This window comes from Muntiacus reevesi, chromosome 2, assembly GCF_963930625.1.
Source record: "Muntiacus reevesi chromosome 2, mMunRee1.1, whole genome shotgun sequence".
NCBI lineage: Eukaryota > Metazoa > Chordata > Mammalia > Artiodactyla > Cervidae > Muntiacus > Muntiacus reevesi.
In genome coordinates this window covers 51,726,085-51,741,905 of record NC_089250.1, presented here as the reverse complement: position 1 = coordinate 51,741,905, position 15,821 = coordinate 51,726,085, and the positions used below count along the sequence as shown (strand labels likewise).

Here is a 15,821-nt window from a genome sequence, read left to right as displayed (position 1 = left end):
AAGTTAGCCTCATGAAGTAGGGACTCCACTACCGCACGGCAGGGTATACCACAGGTGCTCAATAAACATTCATCAGGTTCTGGGATGAATTTGAATGGGAAGGGCATTAGTACTAATTACACAACTGTGGGCCACAGTCCCTGAGTCTTCTCATGCAACCTCTGCACTATCTGCTGGGGTAGGACTCATTACCCCCATTTTCAGACAAGGAAGTTGAGGGTCCTTTGCCTTGTTCATCAATTGCTCACTCAGTGCCTGAAGCAGAGCAGGTATTACGTGTCAGTTCTCAAAAAGGCAGAAGTCCTTATGAAATCACCCACGTGGTTTTACAGATGAGAAACCTGTGTTCTGCAGGATTCAAAGTCCACCTCCCACAGCAAGTTAGCACAGTTGGGACCACTCTCAGACTCCAGGTCCCCAGACTCTCAGCCCAGCGCAGCTTCTGCAGGTCCAATTGCAATGTGGGTCTCACCTGGAATAGGAAACTGCTCCTGCCTCCCTCAGCACCATGGCAGGTTGCTCAGGAGCTATGCTGGTGCGATGGGGGTTAAGAGTGAGACAGGAGGGCATTTTCACATGGCAAAACTCAAAGGTGATTAAGGATGAGGGGAGCCCTGGAGAAAAAGAATAATGGGGTTTGGCTTAAGTTAAACAGAGATAAGACAAATAGCGTAGAAGTGAAACTCATGTAAATTTACATATTAGAAGAGTAATTATAAGTCTTTCTTATAAATCTCTTACTTCTATAATGGGAGGCGACAGGGACTCAGCACATGAATCAGAAATGCCAAAATGACATCTATTAGGGCACCATTGTTTCTGACACTGTCATGGGGATTTTGTTGTCTTCAGCTTTGGGGCCTTTAATTAATAGACAAGGCCCATTGCTGGGCTCTTAGTGTGAAGGATCTGGAGTTGAGTGGGGGAGGGGCGATCCAAACACGCGGGATCATTAGGATTGTCATGATCATTATGACAAGACTTTCCTCCCTGGCGTTGGTGTATGGCGTTGTCGTGGAAACGCCAAGCTTATTAGGAACACACTCTTTTAAGGCCACTGGGATGTTGGCATCCCTTAACCCATGCCTGCTCTGTGATGACTGCCCAGTGTGGCCTTGGTGATGTGGACAAAGAACGAGAACTCCACAAGGCCTGTGATGTCTTTATTCCAATTCTTCCTCTGACTTGCTCTCCATTGCCGCAAATAGCTCATAAAAAAAGATCACCCCCCTGGGATGTTAGAAATGTTCTACGTTGCGATCTCAGTGGTGGTCACACGAGAGTGTACATATATAAGAAACCGTTGAGTCACACATTTAAGACTAAGGACACTTAACAGCAAGTATAGCTTGATTTAAAAAAAAAAATTTTTTTTTAATATTCTTTTGTTACCACCAGAAGAATTTTGTCCTTTCAACAGGTGTGTGCCTTGCTCAGGTGACATCTGAAATACCATAATCAGAGGCACTGTCCCTCAAGAGGAGGCAGCACCCAGTGTCACATACCCTGGGGTATCAGGTGAGTCAGCTGTTACTAACCCCTCACCTCTGTCCAGAGAAGTCGGGATTTCTCTCCCCATTTGACAGATTGGAAACTGAGGCTCAGTGAAGCACAGTGGCTTTCCCAGAGTGAAAAGGAATCTGAGCCCAGGTCTCTATGACCCCTTCCTAGCCACACTCTTTTCACCTTATTTGGGCAACCCTCCTTGACCAAAAGAAATCCATTCAAAAAAGGGAGTTCAGAACAATAGTGTTCTAGAATCCATAGCATATGAAAAAAATCTTAAAACCAAAAAAAGGAGTGTTCTTATTTTTTAAAAAATATAACAAAATAGAGTAATGAACATATTATTGCTTGCTCTGCTCAGTACCTTTAAAAAATGTTACTTGACTACACTGAAAAAACCCACAACCCATATTTCTAGCCCTAAAAATAAAATCTGACTACTCCAGGCCCATGTTCCCCTGGCATGCACTCTTCAGTTTGCCGTAGTCCCCACCCTGTCACCCTCACTCATTCGGGTGATGTCCATCCTATTTGGTGGGCTGGCATTCATTCACGGTCCTACTGGGAATCATGCTCCACTTTTTCTCTGAAGAACCACCCCTTTCTCCCTGCTTGTTCAGCTGCTTTGAATTGGGTTGAATGCAATTCTGTCTTTGGTGGTGATCATGTGGTTCAGTTCTGACCAATCAAGGCATCGTGTCCATAATGATTGACATTTGCTCAGAATTGGACATTTGACCCATTCACAGCCTATGGGTGCAATGAAACTTTGGTTGTGATTTTCTGTGAAAACAGTGTGCTAGATTTGAACCTTACCTGGATAGCCTGGAGCTGCTGTCACCCATCTTAGAGACATGTTCAGTCTTAGAACTGAGTCCAAGACAGAGGAGAAAAGAGCCTAGTGATAGAGAGGTGCTAGTGTCCTTATTGAACACTTGGATCGAGCTCTACCTAAAGCTAAATATCCTGGCTCTTTCTTTTGTGTGAATCAACAAAGTACCCTTTTTTTCTTTGCTTTTATAATCTATTTGAGATGGTTAGGCACCATTTGCTTGCAAGTAACAGAAAAGTCTGAATAGCTTCTCTGGCTGCTTAGATAGTCAAGAATCTGCTTGCAGTGCAGGAGACTCGGGTTCAGTCCCTGTGTTGGGAAGACCCCCTGAAGAAGGAAATGGTAATCCACTCCAGTATTCTTGTTTGGAGAATTTCATGGATAGTGAAGCCTGGTGGGCTATAGTCCATGGGATCCCAAAGAGTTGGACACCACTGAGCGACTAACACTTCCACTTTTCAGGCATCATTTGTTTGCATGTAACAGAAAAGTCTCCCTTAGAGAACCTCCTAGGCCAGCAGACAGCAGGATCAGGACCCAATGGTTAAAAATAACAGAAATCTAAATTTTAACCCAACATAAAGATGGAAACTTACAGTATGGAATCATTAATTATATGTTGTGAAATCTAAGTAAGTGTTCAAGCAGATCAAAATTTCTTAGTCTGTCAATTTGGGCAGAGGGTAGGTGGTTGGAGGAGATAATCTCAACCTTACGTTCTTTCCAACTTGCTTATCCTATGACTATCAAGAATGGAATATCACTTGAGAAGGATTTCCTGTATACCTTAGGGAGATTCTTCTCCTACCACAGTTTTCCATTATCACCAAGTCCCAGTTGTCTCCTTCACAGCAATTATCAATGTTTTAAATTTTATTTAAATTTATTTTTAGTTTTATTTAAATTTATTTTTAATTTTAGCTTTATACTAATATTTGCCTACTTGTTGATTTTTGTCTCCCCCCTGGGCTATAAATTCCATAAGATATTGTAAAATAATTAGCCTCCAACTAATAAAAATAAATGGAAAAAAAAATTCCATAAGAGCTGAGACCTTATCCATCTTGTTTTCTTGTACCTCTAGCACCTGGCAAAATGCCTTCAGTTACTACTTTGTTGAATAACTGAGGAAATGAATGAGATCTCCCTGACTCTGCATTTTCTATGTATTTACTCAGAGAACCAGTATCCAAGCAGAACCCATAGGTCGGTAGCCACTGAATCTTCTAGTCTTAATTAAAGACATCTCATCTATATTGTTTAATGAAAGATATCATTTTAGTAAAGAACACTGTGCCTGCATTTCCTAGAGTAGTCTTCATCCCTAGGACACCCCACCTTGTCTAGAGACATTTCCCCTCCTGCCTGGTCATGCAGCACAGGAGACAGCACCCCTCTTTTCTCTCCCCACTGTGTTGCTGTAAGTTTGAGCTTTGCCACTATTCTTTAAGGCAATATAAGAAAGAAACCATCATTTACTGAGTGCCTACTATGTTCCAGGAACTTTGCGTATTTGATCACACCTGACCTTCACAGCCACCTTACAAAATTGGTATTGTTCATCTTTATTCTACAGAGGAAGGGACAAAGGCCCAGAGAGGTCGTTTGACTTACCTAAGTTCAAACAGATTTCAAAATTAGGACTAGGGTAGTCTGAAGTTTGTGCTCTTTCTGTTATCCTACATTTAGTTCTTAAACCTGAATATATGTGTGTATGTGTGTGTGTGTGTGTATATATATATATATATATATATATAATTTTTCCCCTCTTTCCCCAGCACTCTTTTCTGAAAAGGGTCTTATCATTCTTGGGGACTAAGGTACCCCTCCCCTAACCACACACACACACACACACACACTCATATACACACAGAGCCCAAGTGATCAGCATCTTTTTTTTTATTTATTGTACTGAAGGAGTTGGAAATAACACAAGCCTGTTAAGAACTAAGGAAATTCCAAGTAAATTGAAAAAATGGGATGTTGAAAAGCACACAAAATAATTCTAAAACAATCTATACATTTCAGAACATCATGAGAGAGGCCCGAGGGTTGTGCATGAAGAAGTGTGCTCAGTAGCATCTTATACAAAATAACCAAACTCAAGTTCATTTCCTCCCCGTCTAGACCAGCCTCCTGGATCCACAAACCAAACCATATTGCCTGGGTACAGTGAAGAGACAGAGAGAGAGGTTTGAGAGACAGACAGAGACAGAGAGACAGGGAGAGAGAGAGGAGAGGAGAGGACTTAGGTTAAGGTCACTTCCTCTGCTTCTGGGTTATTTGAATCAAGTAACTCATTTGGCCTCAAGCACTTAATTATTTCACTCCTCTTTCTAGTTTCATTTTGAGACATTAAGAGGAAAGAATCGCCATGAGAGCTAAAAAGGACTTTTTCCCCTTTCTAGCTGTTGCTTCTGGATTCCCTTACCCAAGGCCCAATGCATATGCTTGGCCAGATGGCTTGGACTCTTGGCGGCAGATTCAGCTGCTCAAGAACATGGTTGTGCTTAACCTCATCAACTTGACTCAGCGTCAGTTCATCCTGGGGTTGGAGTGTGATACCGATCAGTTTAATTAGTTTAATGAGGGCTGAGGGAACCGGTCCACATTTTGAATCTGTTGCACAGAACAAATCGGTTTGCCTCACTCCTGCTTGATTGTTTCAGCATTCAGAAGGCGAGTGGCTCTCATTAACCATTTTGGAAAGAGATTTTTCACTCCCGTCCTCTCTTGTGAGAAGTTGGGTGCTGTCCAGGGTATCAACATGGACTGGAGTCCACGAACCAGATTCTTCAAAAGGTGTGTTTCTAAACAGCACGAACTCAGAGTACACTGACTGAACGTTTAACCCACTGGGAGACCGAACTCTGCAGTGTAGGAATTCCTGCTCCAATAAGAAGCAGTGTTTGAGCTTTTTGCCTAAAGCATGGTCTCTATAGTAGGGAGAGCTTTTGAGGTTTGAGAATAAACTGTTAGGATTTTTATATATCTATTTTGTTTTAAATTTCTACCTTTTATATGTTTTATGCTATATATATATATATATGCATGGGGGGGGATGTTCATTTTTCTTCTGAGGGGCGTTGATCAGAATACTTGATCATAGATCCAGAGGGATCAAGAGGTCAGTCTGGATTCCTGGGACGGGGGAGTCATATAAAGTGAATTGATAGCAAAGCTGCTGCTGCTGGTAGTTTTAGAGATGTAGGGTTGAAGCCAAGCACTAAGCCTACTGGAGAGGGAAGCCTCCCTCCTCCCTCCTCACTGACCTGGACAAACACGGCATCTGGGCAGAAGAGAGGCAGACTAGGTCTGGAAGTCTTGTAGACAATGCTGAACTGAGCATGGGGATGGGGACCATAGGGGCGGATGAATGAGTTCACTCCAATCTCCAGGGCATTATGGGAAGCTCCTGACTCAACTCCATGATGGGGAGGTGTTTACTCATCAAAAAGCTCTTCGTAATAGGCACTGGGGTCTTCCTGAGACCGAGTGACCACCTTGAACTGACGCCGGAGGAAGCCACCATAGCGCTTCTGATTGTCCCACTTGAGCTTGGGACGGATGCGCCGTAAGAATCCCCCGTAGCGCTTGTACAGGTCCTCATGGCCCACCTCATCCCCCTCCCCTTCCCCAGCTCCCTTCCCAGTCACCTCTGAGCTCCTCTTGGGGTATTTGCGCAAAAAGCCCCCATAGCGTTTGACCTGCTCCTTGGGTTCCTCCTCATCGGAATCCCGCGCTCCAGCCTCCGGGGCACCATCGTTCAGCTGAGCATCCCCATTCAACTCAGACTCTGCACCCTCCCCCAGCCTGCCAGAGAGACCCCTGAGCTTCTCTGCCAGGCTGCTGCTTAGAGCGTTCTCCTCTGCTGGGGTGCTGAGAAGGAATCTGTTTTTTTCTAGTTCCTTCAAGTAGGGCCTGATGTGCTTGGCCGGCTCACTGCTGGACTCTTCCAAAACTGCCTTGCTTTCCAAGTATTCCTTGCCATTGAGCCCAACAGTGAAGGGAGTGAGGAAAGACAGAAGGCCCTGGCACCTCTCCCACTCCTGAGCAGGCTGCAGGGCAGCCTGGCATTCCAGGGAGCAAACCTGCAAGAGACCCCAGAAGACCACAGTGGTAATGCCACCTCCATCAAACTGTCAAGCCACAAGCTCCTGCTCCAGAGAGTCCCCTGTCTAGTGTCTGAGAAAGTTAAAAAACCATTGCTAAGTCCCAGGCCACCCATTTTCATGCTCCCAATGGTGCCTAAAGGTAAGTGACTTTATGCCCATGTGGAGGATGAGGAGAGATGAAACAGCTTTTCCAGGGACCCAGGGCTACAGATGACACTGTGAAAATTGGAAGGAAGATCTTCCCATAGTGCTCTGCTGGGCTCATCCATAATCTTCTGCTTCTGACTCCAGAGGGACTAGTGGGTTCCCCCAACCTTTCCTGGGTATAAAGGATGCTGCAAACATTTTATGCAGAGGAATAGAAGCAATGCAGAATGGTGGAAAGAACACATATAAGGAGTTGTTTAAGGGTTCATTAAACCTGGGATGACAGTATCTACTCCAAAAAAGTAGGGAGGACTCAAACATGATGATGATGGTGTTGATAATATCAGTGATCACAATGACAATACTAGACAGTACTGGAACTTGAACCCATGATCTAATGCCATGAGTCATCATACTTAAGCACTGGGCACTTCTGAGATCAAACCAATACATGGTGTGCTGTGTGCATCTCAGTGAAGAGTGGCTAGAGTTAATACTTTGCATCATCAGCTCATGGAATCACTCCCATTTTGCTTGCAAGGAAACTGAGGCTCAGAGAGGGGGTTCCAGGATCATGGAACTAAAAATTGGCAGAACTAAAGCCCATGTCCTGTCCACCACAGCCTTGAACCTTTATTACAGCTATCTGTTGTTGTGGGAGAGGCACAGGGAGGAGCTTGATTCAAAGTAAAGCCAGCAAGGCCAGCCAAGCGGTGGTGTAAAGAGCTCCTTCCAGGAGATTGACTAGATTTGGGAATGCCCATCAGCCTGGTTGTGAGAAGCCCTGAAAAGTTCATCTTGGGCTGCCAACACCCAAAGTCAACACCACCTTATAAACGACATTCCTTGTTATCAGGCAACAGGCTCCCTGGAAACCTGAGCTTTGCTCCCAGACCTGAGTGAGCCTATGGTGGTAAGGTCTGGGGAGGGAACAGGAGTCTGGAAAACAGCTGTCCATCACTGCCCAGACTGACCACAGGGCAGGATGTATTCTGCACAGTCTGGGATGAGCCTACAGAACAGGCTCACAGCTGCCCAGGCCTGCTACCCTCTCTCTCTGGGTTCCACACGCAGACTGTCCCTTCCATGCACTCTGGCATTGAGGAGCCTTGCCTGAAACTCACCAGGGGGTTGATGGGTTGGGGCCCATCCTGGGTCTTCACAGCACACAAGGAGCACTGGGCCGGGCAGTCCGCTGAGACAGAGGGGAGTGCGAGCAGGCAAGCAGCCAGTACCAGCCCTTGCCACACCATTCTGTCTTGGCTCTTCCTGCTGGAGAGGGAGAAAGAGGAAATGAAATCTGTGATCGCCTACTCTGTGGGGTGTGTCCTTAGCCTGCAAAGCCAACTCTTGCTGGCAGCACTGCACTGCAAGGCAGCCATTCTGGTTCCCATTCTACAGCCAAGAAAACAGGCCTGTGGAGGAGCAGTGGGTGCCCAAGGCCAGTGGTCAAGGAAGGGAACTTACATGCTGAGTGCCAGCCGTGTACTAGGAGCTTTCCTACGTGCTCACATTCAACCTGCACAATAGTCCTTAATGTGGGTTGTACCGTTAGACAGATAGGAAAGTGGAGGCTCAGAGAGGGTAAGTGATTGCTTACACAGCTAGGAAGTGGACAAGAATCGAAACCCATTCTGATCATTCACCAAGCTAGAAGACGTGGCTATCTGTTTTTCTGCATTCTCGGAAGCTTCTACCCGTCTCCCCCGTTCTCCAGGCTGGCCCCAGCCCAGTCCTTTCTGCTGTGGACGTTTCCCACGCCAGCACTCCTCCTTGCCCCAGCCATGGCTCCACCTTCACCAATCTCCATGCTGGTCCCTCCTGCCCACCTTGATATGCCCTTCTTGGTATATCAATTCCAGGATCAGAACCACTGGATTGGGTCAGGCTGGGCCCTTCTCCTAAATGTCAGAAAAGTGAAGTCGCTTAGTCGTGTCCGACTCTTTCTGACCCCAAGGACTGTAGCCTACCAGTCTCCTCCGTCCATGGGATTTTCCAGGCAAGAATACTGGAGTGGATTGCCGTTTCCTTCTCCAGGAGATCTTCCCAACCCAGGGATTGAACCCGGGTCTCCTGCATTGTAGGCAGACGCTTTATCGTCTGAGCCACCAGGTAAGTACTAAATGTCAGAGACACCCTCAATTCTAACCCTATAGCCAGCTCTTCAACTCTGCATTCTGACCACATTTAGCTACTTGTAAATCCCCTAATGAATGGAGCAGCGCCTGTCCCACCTCTGGCCCTTTGTACATGCTAGGGCCAGAGAATCCTCCTAGAAAATCTTCTTCCTAGAAACCCCTCCTGTCCTCTCCTGTTAGCTGTCATTTTGGTCCCAGAGTAGATGTCATCTCCTCCAGGCAGCTTCCTCTGATCTCTTAGGTGGAAGGGATGTTCCTCCTTTGTATTTTTCCAGAGATTTGTGCCTCCTCCTTTAAACTATTCCACTACTTGGTAACTACCTATGTGAATCTTTAAACTTTGGTTCCACAAAGGCAGGAGCTGTGACTTGTTTTCATCTCTGAAACACTTTCTCTGTGTTCCCCAAACATGCCAGGTTTGCCCCTACCTCAGGGCCTTTAATTCCCTGTTTCTCCATCTGTGGTACTGTGGCCTCAGATTTTTACTTGGCTCACTCCTTGTAACTAAATGAATACAGTGTCACATCACCTGGGAGATGTTTGCTGACCCCAGGGTTTAGCATGGCTTCCTGGTTTCTCTTGCATTCCTGTGCTTTTGTTTTCTTCGGAACACTCACCATCTCAGACTATCCTATTGTTCGATGCTTGTCATTGTTTATTATATCTCTCCCCTAGAATATTAGCTCCCTGCAGGCACAGACCTTAACTGGCATGTTCCCCACTATAACCCAGCACACAAAACTCTAACCAGCAGATAGTAGGCCCTCAATAAATCCTAAGCAGATGAATTAATGCTTCACAAAGAGTCTATTGAAAGCTGTTCCTTTCATAGTTAACTCCTTATAAACCAAATATCAAGATGCAAAGCTGCCAAGTAGGAGCACAGAACTGGAAATGGGCAGGGCTGCAACACACTCTCCAGCCTGGTCCCTGTAATCTGCTGCCTCCGTCGCTGCTCTCAGAGACAGCTGTCCTCCCTTCCCGCTCCATCCCCCAGATCCTCCTGCACAATGCCCTGTTTGCTCAGGTGAGGAGGGGGAGTTATAAGATTCCACCTGTGGCTCCAGGGCTCCATGCCATAGCCCAGAACTGGCCTCAGAGCACACAGGAGCTTTCCCTCCAAAGCATGCCTGACGAGGAGCCCAGCCACCATCGAGGTGCTTCAGGCCTTGACTGAGCCCCTACGTCTATTGTCTCAGCTATCCATGCCCAGTGAGAAGGACACTTCCAGTTCTGTGAGTTCCCCATACCCTCCAGTGAGTGGTGAAAGTAGGGTGCAGGCCCATTCTCTTTGACTCACCACATGTGTGCTTGTAATGACTACAGGTTCTAGAACCACTTTGATTTATTAACAGCTGAAACCTCCACAAGGTCCAGAGGGCCCCATGCACAAGGCTTTTTCTTGTATATTATTCCCAACCCACCTGCCAGTTGTAAGAGGTGGGCATTCTTATCCCCACTTTGTTGATGAGAAAGTTGGTGCTCAGAGAAGCTCGGCAAATCTCCTGAGGCCACACAGCGATCAAAGGTGAGAACTCAGGCTCATCTGCCTCTCTTGAGGCTGGGCTATTTCTGTTCTTCTAGGTACAGAAGCTCAGAGAAAAAACCTCACATAGGCGGGCCTGTGTCCATCCACGCCGCTCTCCTTCCTTGAGTTTTTCTTACGCTCTATCAACTGCTGAGCGGATTTGGGTTCCAGGTCAGTGAGCTGTGCAGTTTATGTGCAGATATAGAGCAGCAGCTCATGTTTTCCTCCTATCAGCGATGGCTGGGCTGGCCTGGTACAAGATTAGCAAGGTCTTGCTCATCCACTGGGGATGGGCAGCAGCAACGCCCTCTTACTCCTGGCTGGAAGCTTCCTGCTCGGTGGCTACAGTAGGAAGCTGGATTTGAGATCTCACTGTCCCACGCAAATACAGTGACAGCATCCCTTCCTTTCATCCATTTCCTTTATATCCAGCAAAGATCATTCTAGCTGATCTGATGGTTAGTGAGCACTCATGATATTCTGAGTAACGTTCATGAATGAACTCATTTATACTCACAGCAACTGTGTGCGGTGGGTACTATTGTCATGCCCACTTCACAGACGAGAAAACTGAGTTAAGACACCTGCAAAGACTCTACAGCTAGTTAGCAGAAAAGCTGGAATTTGCACCCAGGCAGTCTGGCTCCAGAGCCCACCTTCCTAACCACCAGGTATGGCCCCAGCTCCTTTAAGGCACCCCAGCCTCCAGCTCCTTCCTCCTGCTTCCAGAACAGCCTCTAATCTTGTTCCCTGAGAACCCTCCACAGGCAACCAGAGGACAATTCTGAATCTAGTCTGACTGCACCCTGCCCTGCGTTTGGCTTCTCCATCACCTTTGAGAGGACCTGCCCCTTAGCCAGGCCGTCCAGGGCTTTCCTGCCAAGGAGAGCCACCATTGATCCGGCTTACCACGTACTGGGCCCTCTGCTGAGTCCTGTATGTGTCTCAGTATAAGGGGTGCTCGTAATAACCCCCTAAGGCTGGGACCGATATTCTCCCCGTTCTACAGTGAGGAAGTAGAGGCACAGAGAGATCACATCTAAGCAAGCAACCCCAGAAAGGACACGAAGGCAGGTTGGGTGTGCGCGCCATCTGACCTGGGCCTGACCACATCACCTGCAGCTCTATGAGAAATGCCCTCTGTGTCCTGTCCCCCAAACTTTTGCACATGGAGCACCTTTATCACCACCTTCACACTCCCATCTCCCTCTGACCTGCCTGCCTCTCATTGTTCTTTAAAACTCAATCTTAGTTACCTCCTTCAGGAAGTCTGTCTAGGTTAGGCTTCTCCTTTGACTGCTCACAGCTCCCCGTGTATCACACAACTGCCTCCTTCTGAGTTCCCTGCCAGGGCAGACTCTGTAAGTGCAGAGGCCCTGAGGTGAGGGAGGCTGTGTGTGAGGATGACAAGGAACAGCGTAAGGGAGGAGACAGGAGACCTGGGCAGAGGCCGCATGGTGTCAGCCCTTGCAGGCCAACGTGCAACTTGTATTTCATTCTAATGTGATGGGAAAACTAAGGAAGTTAGATTGTTCAATGAATGAATGAACGGATGATGTCCCCTGCGCTGAATGCAGAGGTAGAACAGGAACAAGAAGAGCACACATGTGTAGAATGAAAAACAGGCAACCCTGGATCTTTCAGAAACCCAGTTTGAATTTTTCTGACTCACACTTTTGTGCCCCCAGAGAAACCTCACAGGTCCACAGGACGCCTAAAACCAATACCTGCTAAAGAAATTCAGCAGATGTTAAGGAAACCATGGGGAGAGGTGGGGGCAGGCCGGGGGAAGAGAAGAGGCAGGTAGGAAAGGGGAGAGAGGAAGAAGGGGAATGAGACCAAGGGAGTGAAGTAAGGGAAGGAGGGGACAGGGAGGAAGTGAAAACCAGTCAAAGGCAGAGAACAGAGAGGGAGAGAGAGGGAAGTGACTAAAGACACAGGAGCAGAGGAGAGAGAGGCAAGGCTGTCGAGGGGAAGACACAGAAAGAGCGGATGGGGGTAGAGGAGGAAACGGGGAGTATGAAGGATCCATTCCAACTTCACTTGGGCTACAGCAGATGGAAAAGAAAAAGGCAAAAAGGGGTAATAACATAGGACCTCGAACATTGGAGAAACAAATGAAAAAAAGGTGTTGAATGAATTAGCTGCCTCGTGTAGAGACCCTACTAGGTACTGATGGGTTGAGAGTTCATGGTCACATCGATCCTCAGTGCCAGGCCGTGCGTCACCACTTTACACGCGTTATTCTCACCCTCACAACACTCACGCTTGCATACCCACTGTATGTGGGACAAGACTGAGGCTGGGAGAGAAGTTCCTTGCCCAAGTTTCCTTGGCTTGTAAGGGGGAGAGTTAGGCCTCCGAATGGATCTCTCTGGTGTCTAACAGCAACACATCAGCCCTGAGGTTTTCCAAAACCATCCTGCTTCCTTCCTTGTGTAGGATAAACAAATTATTGAGCAATGTCAGTTGAGTCCCCCCAGGGAGCCTTTTCCGCCTTTGCTGTGAGGATTAGCTTGGAAGTCATACATCAGAGATAGCCCTGCCGGCTCATCCCTGACTTGGGAGGAGGCAGGAGAAAAGGAACTTGGCTATTCACCTCTGTGTGAGATGCGGAAGTGAGTCTGCTGAATGAGCTCCAGGGGCAGTGAGTCAGCGCACAGACCCCAGGGAGGGGGCTGAGGTGGGGGGCTTGCATAGTCTATCTATGGTGAAGGAGCCTCGTAAGGGTCTCCCAAAGGGAAACCTCTGCACTTGCTAGTTTAGGAAGCATTTCCTCAGCCACCACCTCCAGGCACAGTGTGACAGTCCAGCCAGGGAAGCAGGGGCTGGCGGGGGAGGAGGGTGACTCTCCCCTAAGGGAAAAGGACACTTTGGACTCGTCAGCCTCCATAATCACATGATCCACTCCTAATAAATTTTTCACTATATGTATACATCCCACCATTTCCGTTTCTCTGGAGAACCCTGATTCATACACCAGCCGATTGTTTATAGCGTGTCTTGTGACAAAAGCATAGCTGAGCATTGAAACAGATGCCAGACTGCCCATAAGTGTAACTGTCTGGTCTTTTACAGAAAAAGCTTGCTGACCCCTGCTTTCATTATTTTATAGCCATTTTATAAATCTGACTATTCTAATAGTTTTGAAGCTGATTTTCTTGGGGAAATCAGAGAGGAATCGTCCCCTTCTCCAAGCCTCCGTCTTCTCATCTGTCAGTGGGTTGCATGTCACCTCCCCGTCGTGGCTCCATTCGGGCCCCTGGATGGTCCCAACAAAGGCCAGCGCACCATAGATCTTTCTTTATCAAGGGCCCAGAGTTCCTTCAAAGGGAAGGGACTGCTTGCCCTCTTCTCCCCTCTCAATATTTCTACCTTATAGTCAGAGGGCTCTGAGGAGCAGCGAGCTTTTTCATTTAAAAAGCCAGCAAGGAATAATAATGGCTTGATTTAACATCGCAATTATCTCTCTGAGCACTTTATCGCATATGATTATCCCTATTTGATAGAAGAGGAAATGGGAAAAGGTAGAAATGAAGTCACTTGTTTAAGGTCACATCATGAGTCAGGAGGGAAATGGAGACAGAATTGGAGCCTCCCACACCCAGGCCATGACTCCAGCAAGCGCTGTGCTGCCACTTTGGGCCAGACCCCAGTCCCCTGTGGACCCTCCAGGGCAGGTGCTAGTATTATAGGCTCAGGTTCCTGGTGGAAGAGTGAGGACCCTGTGACAGAGCGCCCCCACACCCCACCCCAAGGCCCAAGTAGGTGTGTAACTGAGACAGGATTCTGAGTCCTCCTCATGCCCTTCTGAGGGCACAGCAAGGGGCCTGTATCTCAACAACAACATCCTTTAGCATGATCTGGTAGCCTGGGCACTATTAGCATGTCTACTTGGTGGAAAAATAGAGACTTGGACCAACTAATAAAAAAAAATTAATTAATTAATTAAAAAAAAAAATAAAGACTTGGAGAAGCAAAATGACTGGGCCAAGAGGCCAGGCCACAGGGAGCAGGCTTGCTTAGCATCAGCCTGAGGCTCTGTTCCACAAACCGCCTGAAATCTAGGCATGATCACGGTCCTGAATGAAGATCAGACTGTTCCAGGAGTTCGACCCTACTCAAAAATACATAAAGTTCACCTTTGTGGGTCTCCAGTGGGCTGGCTAACAGAATCCCCCCAAACAGGAAAATAGCACTTTTGTTAGGCCTTTAGAGTCATTAACAAAGAATGGATCATCAACCTAGAGGTTAGACAGAGGGACCACCCTGCAAACCATGGTCATGACTGGATCATTAAGTATAGTTTTGAAAGAATGCTTTTTGAGAGCAGGATTCCTATGGAATTCTGACCCTTTGTTATCGGACGCAATTAAGAGATGGGGAGAAAAGCAGTGGAGGGTGGACAGAGAGATGGAGGTGAAAAGACAGACAGAGGGAAGAGAGGATGAGAAGCAAGGAGAGTGGCCAAGGGCTGCATATGGAGAGAAAGAGATGAAGAGCCTAGAAAAGCAGAGAGTAAGATGACAGGCCATGAGGGAAAAGAAAATACAGAGAAGAAGCAGAGATGGGGAGAGGGTGAATGGAAATGAGAGGGAGAAAGTATAAAGAAGAGGAAGGCGGAGGAGAGGGGACAAGAGGTGGGATGGAGAGAAAGCAGAGAGCCTTGATCAGGAGGTTGCCCTCCTATGTGAATCACAAACACCAATTCCCTTCTCCCTCAACCCTCTGTTCTGCCCTGTATTTCTAGTGGCCAGTGGACCAGAGGTCCAATCACACAATGATTGCTCTGTAAGATCTTGTCAGGTTAAATCAAACTATCCAATAATAGGCCAATGGACTCAATGCTAATGAACACATTGCCCCTGGTGAGGAAGCCTGTGGCCTGTCGTAACCACTCCGGCCAGGGGGATGGTTAGAAAGATCCAGAGAAAGGCCTCCTGAGCCAAGAATGTGCCTCATGGCCCTGGGTCATTGCCCTGCCCCCAGGAGCATCCATCTGGACCCAGGCTGGAGGGATTAATGACATCTAACTTCAAAGTAGCCAGGGACACTTCTCCATCTCCAGGGCCTGATCCTGGGCTTACCTGAGTGCCTCCAACAATGTTTACTGCCTGTCACAAAGGCCAACTCTGTCGCAGTGAAATCGTTTTAGCCCTTTGTCAGATCCAGTGAGATTAGCCAACATTTATGGGCTGGGATGAGGGAAAATGGTGAAAGATATCAGCTAGCTGATTGCACTTTCTCAGACATGTGATGGAATCAAATCACCAACTATTGATCCTGCTTGGAAGATGGAAGACATCTAATAAATACAATAATTGTGCAAGAATGACCCAAGAAGTGGGCAGTGGGGGATGGTGGGGAGGGGGGGCGGTGTGGAGAGAGGATCAATCAAGAAGACACTTCAAACCTAAGGCAGGAGCTGAAGACATAATGTCTTCTGTTGGTGTGGAGAGAAGGGGGAGGGCAGGGAGAGGAGTGCTGGCCCCGCAAACAGAAGTATTAGACGCTACATCATATTTCCTGGATGTAACACACAGCGTGATGGAGTG

At 47.4% G+C, this 15,821-nt stretch overlaps 1 protein-coding gene across 1 annotated transcript; it reads right to left on the bottom strand.

The window, feature by feature from the left end:
* Nucleotides 1-5,742: 5,742 nt before the first annotated feature.
* Nucleotides 5,743-7,853, bottom strand: PDYN (prodynorphin). Its single transcript, XM_065919649.1, has 2 exons — nt 7,725-7,853; nt 5,743-6,429 (listed from the first exon to the last, which is right to left on the bottom strand). Exons 1-2 carry the CDS (start codon nt 7,851-7,853, stop codon nt 5,782-5,784), a joined length of 777 nt encoding a protein of 258 aa, XP_065775721.1. The 3' UTR covers nt 5,743-5,781.
* Nucleotides 7,854-15,821: the final 7,968 nt, after the last annotated feature.